Genomic DNA, 15522 nt, shown 5'->3' on the forward strand with positions numbered 1-15522 from the left:
TTGCCACTGCCATTTTGGGGAATATTTTTTAAACTTCCCAACACTGGAATTCCCCATCTAAATACAACCAATGTTTACTAATGTTTAACTTCTGAGATAAACCACAGACAGAGTGTTAACCTAAATAGTGTGTAGGTAGGTGGGAGCAGCAGCAGTTCTTGAAAGATTAAGCAGGTTAGTTCTGGTTAGTCTGTGGATGGGCAAATACCTGGCAATGGAGCTGTAGGCTGGAAAGTTGAAAAAAACATTCTGGAACAATGTATTGATAAAGCACATCTGAACTGTGGGGATGTGTCCATGAGGTCACTAGAAATTAAGTTTGACTTAAGCAATTTTGCTTTTTGCAAACAGGAATCTTTCATTACTGACTGCCCATTACTAGCAGACCATGGAATCTGATCAGGCATCGGCATGAGCACAAATGTGTGTGATTTAGCAACTCAGACTCACCATTTAGGGAGGACCTAATGTGAATGAAATATCTCAAGGAAAGAAATGAAGAATCAGTAGGGATGACATTTCAACATCAAAAACTTAAATTAGTACCAGTAGATATTTGCTGACACTGTTCCCTTTCTTCAGCAATTGACTTTGAAGAGAAGCAAATGCAAGCTGGTGCCATAAGTAGAAATAATGGGGGGGGGGCAGCAGACACCCATCAGGTTGTATCTGGCCAAGATCCACTCCCTCCAAATAAGAAGATTGTGTATAGTGTCATTAAGCTCTTTATTAATTAGTCCTTCACTGCATCTTACAGCATTATCCAGTAATTGTTGTCCAAAATAGCATGAAGGAGGACAGGCTTTATATCCTCTCAATGATTGGTGAATACTGAAAGATGTTAGCGTTAGTGAGGAAATAGTTTTGAGAGAACATCCCCTCATACAACATCGCTGCCCTCCAAGATTTTGTGCTCAATGGAATAGAGGCAGCTTTCTGGGAGTAAAGATAGGGATATAAGTCCCTGAGTATAGTCTGAAATATTGAGACCAAAAGGTGAAAGAACAGTTGGAGATTATTACAATAGATACCTTGGGAACAAATCCAGTTTAAGATCTAAGATGGCACCATATTTCCAGTTTAAGATCTAAGATGGCACCATTCTCAGCTGTAGAAACATTACCATTGTTATTGTCACTTTATTATGAAGCAAAACACTTGTTTAAAATAGCATGAAAGTGACACACCAAATGATATACCTAATATGGCCAGATATTAGGCTATATCAAATTTCAGTGCCTTTTTTTAATAAGCAAGACCCAGGTACCAGTCTTCAGAGGGTAAGGTCTAAAATTCATGTGCTCACCATAAAGGTGGAATATCTTATATGATGCCATATTCCATGGAAGCATAGTCCTTTTCAGTAAAGCAGGAGATACATCTTTCTGTACCAAATCCAAAAGATTTTGATTTCTAGAGAAGAAAAACTTTGCTGATCCCCAAGATAGCATAAAAAGATTAATTTATGCATAAAACACAATTGATATAGCTGTTTTAACATCACATCTCTTATTGAAGACAAAAGGCAAAAACCCAATAGACCTATAATTCTGCTTTCCTAAAACGTAGGGGGAAACTGTTCAATCTTTTCATTTTTAGCTGATTACAGATAGTCCTCAACTTACAATTCATTTAGTGACTGTTCAAAGTTACAACGGCACTGAAAAACGTGACTTATGACTGTTTTTCACACTTATGACCGTTGCAGCATCCCCATGGTCACATGATCAAAATTCAGATGCTTGGCACAGTTGCCAACATAAACTCATGTTTATGATGGTTGCAGTGTCCCAGGATCATGTGATCCCCTTTTGTGACCTTCTGTCAAGCAAAGTCAATGAGGAAGCCAATTCACTTAACAACTATGTTACTAATTTAACAACTGCAGTGATTCACTTAACAACTATGCTAAGAAAGGTCATGAAATAGGACAAAATTCATTTAACAATCACTTAAATGTCTCACTTAAATTTTGGGTGCAACTATTCATAGCCCCTTATATTGCCAATTTGTAAAAGATATTCTGTAGAAAAAAAAAGCTGTGGGAATGGAATATTCAACCTATTCTTTGTTCACTTTAACCATAATTCAGCTGTGGCTTAACTTAAGAAATATTGTTTGTTAAGCCAAAAATTACGGGATTGATACGATATATTAAATATAGACATAGTTACAAACTCGGTAGGTGGATGAACACAATACAGTATTTCAAATCCATTCCAATGTTGTTGTGAATTTGTAAATCAAGCCAGAGCATTTAGAAGGGTTTTTTCTTCTTCTCTAGTTTGTTTTGGCATGAAATCATCAGAAGTTGTTTTACCTGTTAAAAGGATTTACTGTGGAAAAAAGCTAAAGCACTGTTTATATGCTATTGTTTCACAGTACATAAAAATACTTGGGGAAAACCAATACAATTGTTGCTATAAAGCTCTGCCCAGAGTTGACTATAAGAGGGACAGCCATATAAATGTTTTAAATAAAATAATATCCTCTCAGAATGCTGATATATGGAGAGAACCCATAAAAGAGATTTTCGATATGAGGAACTTTTAAACCACTATACTTGGACAAATGTTACTAGTCACTTAGAAATGTTAGAAAAGCAAGCTTACAGCCTGATTCCAAGTTTACTCTTTTCTTTCTGTAACTGTAGATACCGTAGGAAAAATCCTAATATTCTTCTGTAGATAAAACTTCTGAAATTCACAACATCTTTGCCAGTTAATTTGAAATGCAAAAAGAGGGGAGAAGGATGGACCTCAAATATATTCAATAGGTTTATATTCTTTGGTAGTCTGTGATATTTATTTGGGTGGACGCGTGTATATCAAAACACTATAAAATTAACAATAGACTGTACTGTACTTTACTGGCACCTTCTCAATCTATGCTTTCATCTTTCTTAGTGGTTGCTTTACCAAACTGTTTATTAACAGACACAAAGGGAAAAAGTGACTGAGAGGTTGGCCTATTTGTTTAAGTCATTCTATTCTCTGTTTCTTCCTCCATCTAACAGTGACCGTGTATGATGTACTGAGAATCTACTCCAGCCTGACTCGAGGATTCTGGGTAAAATCAGTCACCTTGATCAAGCCGTCTGGCCCGATGCTGTATGGAAAACATGGGGGAAATGGCTTTAGTAGTTCTCTTGCTTATGAAACACACAGTCTAAATCAGTGGTTCTCAACCTTTCTAATGCCGCGACCCCATAATACAGTTCCCCATATTGTGGTGACCCCCAACCACTTATACATCACCGGGTGCCAGGGGCGTGGCCAAAGAAAAGGGGAAAAAAATGGCGGACAGCCTTGTTTGGCGACCCCCCGTGAAATGGTCGTTCGACCCCAAATGGGGTCCCGACCCACAGGTTGAGAACCACTGGTCTAAATATTTCTGACATAAAGTTATAGCAACATTCTTGTTCTTTCTGTACTATTTTGATTCCAGTTTTGTTTTTTTTTTTGTTTTTTTTACAAAAATCAGGAACTATAGTCAAGGCAAGTTTTCCCCTAATCAATATCTGGCATCCTCTAAGTCTTCTCTTTCCGCTATTTGTCTTTAAATTATAATGACATAAACTTCAGGATATCAGCATGGACACCATCTCCTCTCTATTCCTCTCTCTTAGTTTCTGATTATGAGATCTTAAATGCCCATAAATTTTGAAAATTTTCTTAGGAACTAGCAAAATAATTTAGTGTCAGGACACTGATTTTACAACTACATTAAGTGTAGGCCATATAAGAATATTTGATTCTTTAGCTGTAGGCAAGCAGTAGCGAATTCTGTATCTATCATTCCTAAACTGAGACCTGTCTAGATAACATCATTGTTCTGTATTAAGCCAGATTTAAAAAGTTACAATTCAAAAATAGTTTTAGAAAGTGTAATGATAGAATTCTTGTTTGCATAGCAGATGACTATTCATTCTAACTCTTGCTTGCAAAATATGGACTCTCTTTCCTGGACCCTTTATTTCCTCTCTCCTTCCATGCCCTCCTCTTATTTTGGGGAAGCCCTTCAAACCTCTGGAGCAAATTTGAAAGTCAGACGAAAAGTTAATTGGATTGGCACTAGGTGACAAGCATAGCTGAAAACAACCACTAAGTACTAATGCATTAAATGTGGGTTAAAAGATTAGCTCAGAGTTCCCCAAGTTATTGAGTAGCATTCAAAAACGCATCTGCACGTCAGTCAGAAGAAGCAGCCTATACAGTTATTTCCTATTTAAATAAATGGAATAGGATTTCAGGAAGAATTTGTGAACTTACTTAATATTAGTCAAATTGATATGTGAACTTTCTATGTACAATCCTGTAAATGAATTTGTCACATAACTTAGCTATATGCCTTCCCCTGAAACCTACTGCACACTTAACGTTGGTTGGCTGCTATTGCTAACATAAGCTACATCTCTTTGACATTTACCTTATATATTAGTTTTACTTACATCTCTTGTTCAATATAATTCAGCATTCGACTGACATGAGATGCGGAGATTTCTCCGTCCACTTCCGCAATGTAAGTATAGAGAAACTGGAAAGTACTGAAAGGGATACGAGCTGGACCACTTTCATTCTCGTTAGATAAAACTTCACATATTATCTTCAGAGTTTTTGCAATTGTCTGTTTTCAGAAAGAGAAAGGGTATGACATTTATTAGAATTAGTGACTGAGCAAGTAGTTGTCATATGTGTAATTCAGCTATCCTTAAAAAAAAAAAACCTGGGAATTCAAAATCCTGTGGTGGATTAGGCCGGGCTAGAATGGAGTCTATAAATATGAAGGCCTTTGGCATTAGCTATTTTCTTGGTGCTTTTCATTTGTTTGTTTTCTGATTAGCTACATCTACCGTAGTGAAATGGCAAGTACCTCCCCTGCCTGCCCATCTCCCCCAATACCTCCAAGAGGATCCAACAGCATGATACAAACATGCTAGTGAAACAAGTTAGGGATTCTGTAGTGGTCATCTGATACATAGCATTATTGTGAAAATAAAGGACAGTGTTGTGTAAACAAGATACAGGTACAAAAAAAGATTGGGAGAAACTAATAAATACCATGATAGAAACTTAGGAATGCAATTTAATTTTAAATATCTTTATATTAATGCGCACACCCACACACACAATTGTCACTTTGCAACCACAATTAATTCACTAAAAATGAGGTTCGGAAATTCATATACTGTAGTTTCCAAGATTTTGCCATATTTACAACAGATAAACATCTTCAGTATAACCCATTGAAGACCAAATTCCTTATTAAAACGGATGTTCTTGATAGAAGCAGCTCTGGGCAACCTGACTAACCACCAAGCGAGGCCTGATTTCTGATCAGAAGGAGTCTTGAAGCATCTTTTCAAATTTACAAATGTTATTAAAAAGCATAACCTTTCTTGACTAAAGTTTACTTCATTTGATTTATGGAATGACAAAAAGTAGAATTTAAATCAGGATAAAGTGATGGTGGGGAAATATTTGTAAATTGTCTCACTTGTAACATACATATGCATAAACAACCTGTCTTCCATGCCTTCCCCTCATCTTAATTTAAATCCTACATCTGTTTAGCCATTCCATGCACTAAAGTAAATGTTGGTTAATAAGATGTGTTAATCAGAAAAGGTGCTACCACGTTCATTCTGATTTTGGGTTTCTATAGATAAACATGGTTCTCCTCCTAGAGTGTCTTGAATCTTGAGTAAATCTAAAATGCTAACAAATATTGGACAAGCAGTGTCAAGGGTGTTTAAAAGTCTTTATGATGTACAATTCATTACATTATAAAAAGCAGACAAATCGCCTACAGAGAATTTAAATACTACAAACATGCTGTAAATCAAAAGAAAAGGAAACAACTAAAAAAAAAAAAAACAAGCTTACAACTCCAAGAGAGCTACAGGCCAGAGCCAAAAACTTGAGCCATTCAATTTCTTCAGTAAAACGTCCAACGTTCATGATACTTTCAAATAAATCTGTAGGGAGATTCAGCACCTTCCACATCTGGGCTAGTTCATCAACATGGATAATTAGCCTCCCACCCACCTGAAAAGAAATAATAACCATTATAAGTGAAGAAATCAATATAGGTTTATAGTTGCAAGCATTTCTTAAGGTTTTAAAAATGCATTGTAAGGATAGCAGAACTGAGGCATTATTAAGAAAACTGGGATGTATGTGTAACCGTTGATCATTTTTGCAATTGTGTTACTACTCTTTTGAAGCAAAGAATGGGACAAAAATACCATAATGAGCAAAATGAGAGTGGTCTCCACATAATGTACTAAGTCAGTGGTGGTGAACCTATGACACGCCTGCCAGAGGGGGCACTCGGAGCCCTCTCTGTGGGCACAGGCACTGTTGCTCCAGCCCCGCCTTCTCCCATGGCCCTCTCCTCACCAGCAGCCCCCCCAGAGGAGAGTCGCCCCCGGGCACGGCCCACCCAAAGCAGCACAACCAAGGACATGGTAGCCGGGCAGCAAGGACAAGACTACACCCTTGCGCCCTGTTGCACATAGATGATATTGCGGGGCATGATCTAAAGGAGGGCGTGTCCACCATGGTGCTGCTGGGCTGCCTGGGTGATCTGTGGCGGGCCGTGGAGGTGGTGGGTGGCCCAGAGGCAGGACAGAATGGGGACGGGGGTGGGGGTGCGGTTTTTGGGCACTCGGTCTCTAAAAGGTTTGCCATCACTATACTAAGTCATAATGTATCTTATTTGTTTGTTTAGGCTTAGCATCATTGATACCCATGCCTGGAGGAGAGTCCATTCAGAATATGGCCCCGAACTGAAAATAGACGGAGGGATCAGCAGTTCTTTCACCCAAGCAAATGAAACTAATCAATTGAGGTATGATCTCAAAAATTATTTTAGCATTTGAGATTTAACCTAGAAGACCCTCTCTTTTGCTGGGGCATAGATTTCAATGTACCAAAAATAACAAGATGGAAAGAATGAAATATGGTGCTGAGAGAAGATTGATTGCAGATGTCCCTGTTCTGAATGGTGCCACCTTCTCTTCTAAGGAGTATGTATGCAATATGGAAAGTCTTTTGAATTTGCATCTTTGGTTTCTCACATGCAGTAGAGACAACAGCCCAGAGATTTCTCATCAGCTGTGGTTGATATAACAACCATATCCCTTCTAAAAAGAAAATGATTGTAAAATGGTGATCCATGTGTTGCTAGCTTGAAAATCAACTATTGTAGTATTCTTTACGTGGAGCTGGAGCTGGTAAAAATTGGAATTGATATTATTCTCAAGCTGGTCTTTGGAAGAATACAAAGATGGCATTACCTCAATGCTAAAACTATTACAGCAGATTTTGTGGGAGGGGCAAAATATTTGCTGTTTATTATCTTTAAAGTTAATAAGTTTCAGGTTCACAAGACTTGGGAGAACATCTGTTTTTAGGAAGATCCTCCCTTATTCACAGAAATCATCCTAGGGAGAATTTTCCTACAGTGGCTCTGAATTCAATTCATGACAACTTGGAAAATCCCAGTTCTTTCGGAGACACTTTTTTTTTTTTTTAATTTTAACAGGCTTTGAAATCTTGCTTTTAAAAACAGGCATTTACTTTTTAATTATATGTGTAATTATTACTAACAACTCTGGTTTTAATTTGGGGTATATATATATTTTGTAAACTATCAAGCAACAGTGGTGGTCCTCAATAAGAATTACAGTCTTCAATTAAGTGTCATAGCAATGTAAGTTCCTCTCCCAGCCTTGCAAACTTTTCCAGATTTGATCAGAATGAATCATATGTGTTTTCACATGCTATAGCAATCTATATGCACTACATAGTTTTCCAGGAAGAACGTCTATGACTGAACATTGGGATTTTGAATAAACTTTCAACTCTGAAAGCTACCTACTTCCTCCAAGAAGAAATTAATCAGATTAACCAAATAGTAAGATTTATACATGTATATTAACATAGGATTTAGAAACCAAGAGGTCATAGGTATACATGAAATGCTTCAGGCATTATTTCTATTTTCTCTCCCAAATATTTGTAAAGGGAACAAATTCCTTATTCCAGAAATAGCTACAAAAAGAACAACATTCAGGCAGTCAGGACGAGTGAGTCCAGTAAAACTTCTAATGGACTACTTGGATGGAGAAGTTGTCTGGTATTCCCAAATGCCCATTATTTCCAAAGTATGTGATTTGCATCGAATTACACTAGTTTTGTGAGGATATCATTATGGAGGTTGTATAAATGTCTATAAATGATTTAAATAGCTGCAGATATCATAAAATTAATGGCCTTACTGGACTACTTTGGATGTGATGTTATTTCAGAGGAGATATCCAAACAGAAACTTTGTCCATTCTATTTGAATTCACTACCTGAGCATCCATTAGGTTTTATTGTATAGGTAGTCCTCAATGTATGACAATTGAGCCCAAAATTTCTGTTGCTAAGCGAGACATCGGTTAAGTGAGTTTTCCCCCATTTACGACTTTTCCTGCCACAGCTGTTAAGTGAATCACTGCAGTTATTATTATTAATAATTATTACATGGTTATTAAGTGAATCTGGCTTCCCCATTGACTTTGCCTGTCAGAAGATTGCCAAAGGTGATCACAGGAGCCCGAGACACTGCAACCATCAGAAATATGACCCAGTTGTCAAGCGTCTGAATTTTGATCACATGACCAGAGGGATGCTGAAATGGTAGTAAGTGTGAAAACCGTCAAAAGCCACTTTTTTCAGCGATGTTGTAACTTTGAACGGTCACTAAATGAACTGTTGTAAGTCAAGGGCTACCTGTACTTGTAACTTCTCATACAGTTGCTGCTAGAATCAGTTATGGTTAAATGTAAAACAAAGTTACAAATTATTTTGGCTGCATGTTTTAAGCTCAACATTTCCAGATTCATTGTCTCATCTAGCAGCGTATCCTTTTTTTTTCTTTTATCACATATATGTGTGATCCAAATTAATGCCAAACTGTTAATGAGTACAGATCATGAGTAGTGATCTTTGTATCTACCCATGTGATGCCGAGAACATTAGAATGCTGCCTTCCCACATTTCTTTCAGGTAGTTATGATCAAGTTCTTATGAATGAGCTGCTAACTCCTACGGAGTTGTATATCATTTTGGTGAGTTGTCATATGTGTTTCCTTTTTCAAAATTGGAACTTGCAAAATGAATTTCTTTCTTGTACTGTATATTAAAAGCTACACAAGACGATATTAAACAAATGTTAATGAACTCTAGGAATCTTTTAAAATAATATTTAAAATATGAGCTATTGTTTAATCCCTTAGCAGTGCACTTAGAATTTCTTGTATACCATGTATACAAGAAAGGCAATGCACCTAAAATTAATTCTAAAGCAGGTGAATCAAATTTATTTAAAAAAACCCCAAAAGACGCAAGTAATTGGACGCATGAACACACAAACACTCAAATCTCTTATGTTCTTGCCCCAAAATGGAAAGTAGATGTTTCTTACTCTCTGGTGTAAGACCTTCAAAAGCTCTGGAGTAAGCTCTGCATAATTTGATAAAGGCACTCGATCTGTTCGTTCTCTTACAGGAGGAGCCTCTCCACGGGCCATCGCATTAAAATAGCTGAACACAAAGACAAAATAGGTGTTTTCCCTTCATCAACAGATTTTAGCATAAATATACGTGAGACATTGGCTGATTAGTTGCTTAGACACTCAAAAAGCTTCCACTTGTTTGTAATTAAGTTGACTTATTAAAAAATATTGTTCTTATTTCAAATCTTTTGCATCAGGTTCAACATACTAATATTTTTGTTTTTTGATTTGAAGACTGTTTATTTTCAGGCTTATAAGCAGCTAACTGAAGATCAGGATGAGCTATAATAAAAAAATCTGAGTGAAGTTTGATTGGTGGCTTACAAATTGTGAATATAAATAGTACATATTTTAACAAAAGAACATGGTCTGAAAGTATTGATGCTGCTATGGATCTAAATGTGTTAAAAAGATGAAGGAAACTTTGTATATTATAAATGCACCCAGTAATGTAGAAGAGATCAAGTACTTCAAGAAAATTGAATTATACGAAAAAAACCCCCCACACATTAGAATTACTGGAGATAAAATACTACAAAATAAAGGAACCCCCCCCCCCAAAAATATGGTGTGTGCTGTAAAATCTCCTGGTTTTTTTTCCCCAAAGTTACATCATGTAGAAATGTGAACGATTTGGATTGGAATTGTGGCATTGGGAGACAGAAGCATGAATTCTGTCTTGTTTTATCTTTTCCAATCAAGATTGTCTCTTCAAAGATGCTTTTTACATGATGCAGGAATCAAGGAGGGAAGTTAACAAATATATCTGAAAATATGGAAAGGCGCTTCTTCCAAAAATGGAAATGGAAATATTCAAAGCAGGGGGAGGAAAATATATTTCTTCCAGTAGCAACCCCTTGTACCACATAGGTGCTTCTCTACCACAATCTTGTGAGGACTTTTTCAAGAGACACTCAGGCTGCCCATGAGATTTTCAGCACAATGAAATAATTTTAGGAAGAAAAGTCTGGAATTTAAATGGCTTGTATCAGAATTTTTGTTGCCTTATAAAGCCCAGCATTGTATTCTACTGAAATAAACTGACACGAATATAACTGATACTCAAATAAATGTATTCATAACTGATTTTTATAAGTTCCAAATAATTTGTGCTATTATTATTATTTTTTGCTTTTTGAGAAAAGTAATACAACTCAGCTTCCTTTTAAATTCCATAGAGAAATTCAGCACACATTTTAAAATGTAACAATAAAAAAGGAATAAGTAGGTTTTAGTAATAGTAGTAAAGTTGGAAGGGACCTTGGAGGTCATCTAGTCCAACCCCCTGCTCGGGCAGGAAACCCTACGCTATTTCGGACAAATGGCTGTCCAGTCTCTTCTTAAAAACTTCCAGTGTTGGAGCATTTACTGCTTCTGGAGTCAAGCTGTTCCACTGATTAATTGTTCTCACTGTCAGGAAGTTTCTCCTTAGTTCTAGGTTGCTTCTCTCCTTGATTAGTTTCCACCCGTTGCTTCTTGTCCTGCCTTCAGGTGCTTTGGAAAATAGCTTAATTCCCTCTTCTTTATGGCAGCCCCTGAGATATTGGAATACTGCGATCATGTCCCCCCTTGTCCTTCTCTTCGTTAAACTAGACATACCCAATTCTCGCAACCGTTCCTTATATGTTTTAGCCTCCAGTCCCCTAATCATCTTTGTTGCTCTTCTCTGTACTCTTTCTAGAGTCTCAACATCTTTTTTACATCGTGGTGACCAAAACTGGATGCAGTATTCCAAGTGTGGCCTACCAAGGCATTGAAGAGTGGTATTAATACTTCACGTGATCTTGATTCTATCCCTCTGTTAATGCAGCCTAGCACTGTGTTGGCCTTTTTGGCAGCTGCAGCACACTGCTGGCTCATATTTAAGTGATTGTCTACTAGGACTCCGAGGTCCCTCTAACAGTTACTACTATTGAGCATGGTGCCACCTATGCTGTACTTGTGCATTTGGTTTTTCTTGCCTAAATGTAGAACTTTGCTTTTTTCACCATTGAATTTAATTTTGTTAGTTAGTGCCCAGTGTTCAGGTCTGTCCAGATCCTTCTGTATCTTAAGCCTGTCTTCTGGAGTGTTGGCTATTCCTGCCAGCTTGGTGTCGTCTGCAAATTTGATGAGTTCCCCATCTATACCTTCATCCAAATCATTGATGAAGATGTTGAAGAGTACTGGGCCCAGAACAGAGCCCTGGGGCACCCCACTACACACTTCCCTCCATATAGATGCAGTTCCATTGAGGTTAATAGCCTTAGTTAATAGGTTAATAGCCTTAGTCATACTCACGCAAGACTCAGCATTCCCTGCCAATAGTATAAATATTGGTCTATTTTGGCATATTTTGCCTAGTGTACTACAAGCACACCCAAAGCCCAGTTTTATCATAAGCACATTCAAAGCACTATTCTGTTGCTGAATGAATTAAAGCTGGTTGGTGAATGAATTAAAAAGCAATGTAAAAGTAAAGCATGTTTGAGAATAAATAGATGGATAGCAAATTAAAATAACTCTTTAGTTTGTTAACAACTAAAAATGTAAAGGATATCTGTGATGTTTTATAGGTGTGCCCTTTGGGGATGCGAATGTCTGAACTGTATAATATATTTACAATTATGTTGTTGACTAAAAGACTTAATGATGCATAACAAATATTATGCATCATTAAGTAGGGATATACTCAGTAGTGAGTATATCTCAAAAATTACAGCATAGTATATATTAAATATATATCTAGAATTGTACAATATGTGATAGTGTGTGTTTTGTGTGTGTAAAATCGTACAATATGTGATAGTGTGTGTTTTGTGTGTGTGTATGAGAGAGAGAGAGAGAATAATTTAAATGCAGGACAAATAAGAATTGACATGCAAAATACTATAACTGATAACAATTTAGGCTTGAGTAACTTTTAAATAAGCATGATACTGATGTTAAGCAAATATATTTGGCAAAAATATTCAACTTACTCAGAAGACCATTGAATCAGGTCTGGAGGCTGAGTTCGAATAGCAGCTTTTGTAAACTGCTTCAGCAAATCTGGAAGCTCTGGAGGAATACATACTTGTTTATCTGTCTGCGGCATAATTATTGTGCCTGTTAGGAAAAGCAGCAATTTTGAAAAGAAAACTCAGCTATTAAGAAATCTACAAAGTATAGAATCCTGATTGTGAAAGACATTGCAGAGACCATATGTGTCTGATCTGCACAGGCCAAACTTATATCTTCAGTGTCCTTATGGAGATTTAGGTACAGCAGAGATCATTTCCATGTTTGGTATATACTTTCACGGAATATTGCTATAACGCAGAATTACTGAGGAACCCAAAATATGCTTTTAAGGGACCCTTCAATTTTTGCTTTTAAAGTTATAGATTATATTTCAGCAGTCTTGATTTAATTCATCAGAAAAAAATTCTGGATCAAACTGCATATTACACACAAACAGAACTATAACTGAAAAAGCCATGTTGGCAAAACATGAACTACTACCACTGGGTATAAAGGAGGATAGACCTCTTCTACCTTTAAAAACTATTCATGGAACCCTACATTTGCTGAAGTTCCTTCTTGGAACAAATGTTACAAGTGAAGGAACTCTATATACATCTATTGGGGAAGAAGCACTCTTAAACCCAAACTATTGCATATTCATGGCTTACCTAATTAAATTTTCTAGTTTTGCATGGGATAGTAAACTGATCCCATGGTTTGGGTTTGACAACAGGCTAAGTAAACTGCAGTTGACTAACCTGTAAGTTCAGCGTTATGATGAGAACCTAGCCAGTCTGGCTTACTGAGGAATATGGCCACCATTACAATGTTTTTATTTTTCATTTTATCAACTGATCACTAAAATAAAGAATGTCTAACAGAATGATAATACACTTATAATGCAGAAAGTCTCATTGTCTGTGTTCTCACAGCATACTGAGCCACAAACTAGTGAACCACATACATATACTGTAGGCAATTGTTCCCTTAAGGATTTGTTGAACAAGGAGCGCAAGTTCACATATGTTAGACTTGTGAAGTGAGAAGGAGGAGGAGTTAGTAAACTTGGCAACATTATTAGAAGCAGAAAAGATGACTAAAGTGGACGGACAGGCTCAAAGAACTTACAGGACTGTCATTAGAAGAGCTACAATTTATTTATTAAAAACAGGTTGAGATGGCAAGCATCTGTCCATATAATCACCAGAGGTTTCACTCAAGTTGCTGGCATCTAACTAATTATTGAAAATAAACCAAATCAATAAAAGAGAAACAGTCACATAAAGTGATCTGATAATTCTTTTTTTTTAAATTTTTTCTTTGTGATCTGATAATTCTTATCCATTTGTTTTCCTGCTTGGCTTTAATTTTAGCTTTGTTTTTTTGTTTGTTGCTCTGGTAGTCATTCAGATTTGAAACTTTGCATAATCTTTCAAATGTTCTGTCTGTGAAATATCTCCTTTTGACAAATCCCTCTCAAAATATTTTAGATTAATTGGTATGTAAAGGGCTATTAAAGTTCCTGCAGTTTGTCAAAAAGAAATGTGGGGTTTTTTGTTAAGCTATACAGGTGGAATTGCAACAAGATCTAGAATAAACAGGAGGAATTTTTTTTGAGATTTGCTGCAACTACCTGGATAGAACAGCTTTATGGAAAGGAATGTAGATCATAAACAGGTATACAGAAATGATTATATGAATATATGAGGCAGTGCTTTCAGGTTTACTAAAAAGGAAAGGTATATAGTTGTTTCCGTGCCTAGCTACTTTCCTGTTGAAGAAATACTCTTTCCTCAGACAAATATTCCTCTAAACCAGAAGATGTAAATCTTCTTGAATGACTCTTGTATTCTCCAGATGCTTAAATGTTGAGTAAAGAATTATCCCAATACAAGGAAGGATACTAATAATTGGGTTTAAGGAGGGGAAAAAGAGAACATGTTCTGCTTTTATGCACAATGCAAAAGCCAGCTGCTACTTCCTTTTTATAGAAAATCTTGCCTATTTCCAGATACATGCTATGGTTTGGTTTATGATTGAGCAAATGGGAATCCACTAAATTTGAATGATGAATTTGGCTGGCTGCATGCATCAATTACCCAACCCTACAGCTATCCTAAAGATAGCTAAAGGAAAGATGGAACTCAAGAAATTGAAGAATATTTGCAATCTGGCTGAAGAATATGATGCAATATGGCTGAAGAATGTGGTGCAATATGGCTGAAGTGATTTTTGCAGAAATATATATTTTTTTTCCAGTGCCTACTTAGCATGACCCATTTACACTTGCCCATTTGCACATGTATATTTTGCGCTTGCTCTATCCCGTTCTCATCAACCTGACTTCCTTAGTCCTATCAACCACCTGGCAGCTGTTCCACCACCTTCCCCCCAATGATAAATTCCTCCTCAATGCCTGCCATAGGCTTTGCATCCAACAGGTTCTTTTACTTTCAAGGAGAAGCAAAGCAGGTTAAGAAGTATGGTCCAGATGGCCAGTTCCTTCCTTTTCCTCAATTACCGGAGGCTGAGACGTCTCAGCCTCTTTGCGAAGAGTGCCCAGCTGCTGTTTTGGGACAGTCACACCAGGCTCAGTCAGGATCTTCACGCAGCTCCCACTCACGATGGGCCCTTGCATTAAGTCAGGACTGGGGCGTTTGTTTAACTGCAGCTCTAGGTATCCTAGCAACTGAGACTCTGCCTCACAAAGGCCCTGATTCTGTCAGCTACTCTTGTAACCAGTCAGGAGAAAGGCTTGTGGAATGCTCAGCAAGCAGAGCAGGGCAGAACATTCCAGGGCTTTTAATATGGCAAAGACATCGATGTGCCCCAGACTTTGAGTTGTGACCAGTCCCTCCTCCCCACTTTAGACTTACTAAAGAAAATAGTTGCCTGCATTCTGAGCGCCATCTAATGTGCATCTAGCATTTTGGGATCCTGACAGAGGATGACTTGGGAAAGGCAGGGATC

The 15522-nt window shown here is 37.1% G+C and overlaps 1 protein-coding gene across 2 annotated transcripts; it reads right to left on the minus strand.

The window, feature by feature from the left end:
- Window positions 1-2786: 2786 nt before the first annotated feature.
- LOC120299207 (ropporin-1) lies at window positions 2787-15223 on the minus strand. 2 transcript variants are annotated; one of them, XM_039323776.1, is made up of 6 exons: window positions 15074-15223; window positions 12528-12654; window positions 9478-9595; window positions 5886-6047; window positions 4451-4626; window positions 2787-3108 (listed from the first exon to the last, which is right to left on the minus strand). In XM_039323776.1, the coding sequence occupies exons 2-6, from the start codon at window positions 12641-12643 to the stop codon at window positions 3042-3044; spliced, it is 639 nt and encodes a 212-aa protein (XP_039179710.1). In that variant the 5' UTR covers window positions 12644-12654; window positions 15074-15223; the 3' UTR covers window positions 2787-3041. The 2 variants fall into 2 exon arrangements, with proteins under 2 accessions (XP_039179710.1, XP_039179711.1); XM_039323777.1 differs by having other exon boundaries at window positions 15004-15142.
- Window positions 15224-15522: the final 299 nt, after the last annotated feature.

The sequence above is a fragment of the Crotalus tigris genome, unplaced genomic scaffold, assembly GCF_016545835.1.
Source record: "Crotalus tigris isolate CLP2741 ecotype Arizona unplaced genomic scaffold, ASM1654583v1 scf7180000024282.1769268, whole genome shotgun sequence".
Classification (NCBI taxonomy): Eukaryota; Metazoa; Chordata; class Lepidosauria; order Squamata; family Viperidae; genus Crotalus; species Crotalus tigris.

Excerpts from the sequence above, each read along its gene's own strand:
- LOC120299207 (XM_039323776.1), bottom strand. The coding sequence starts at position 12,643 with ATGCCGCAGACAGATAAACAAGTATGTATTCCTCCAGAGCTTCCAGAT. Across the intron at positions 9,596-12,527 it reads CTGATTCAATGGTCTTCTGA|CTATTTTAATGCGATGGCCC; the intron begins GTAAGTTGAATA and ends CTTTGTGTTCAG. Across the intron at positions 3,109-4,450 it reads AATTATATTGAACAAGAGAT|CATCGGGCCAGACGGCTTGA; the intron begins GTAAGTAAAACT and ends TTTTCCATACAG.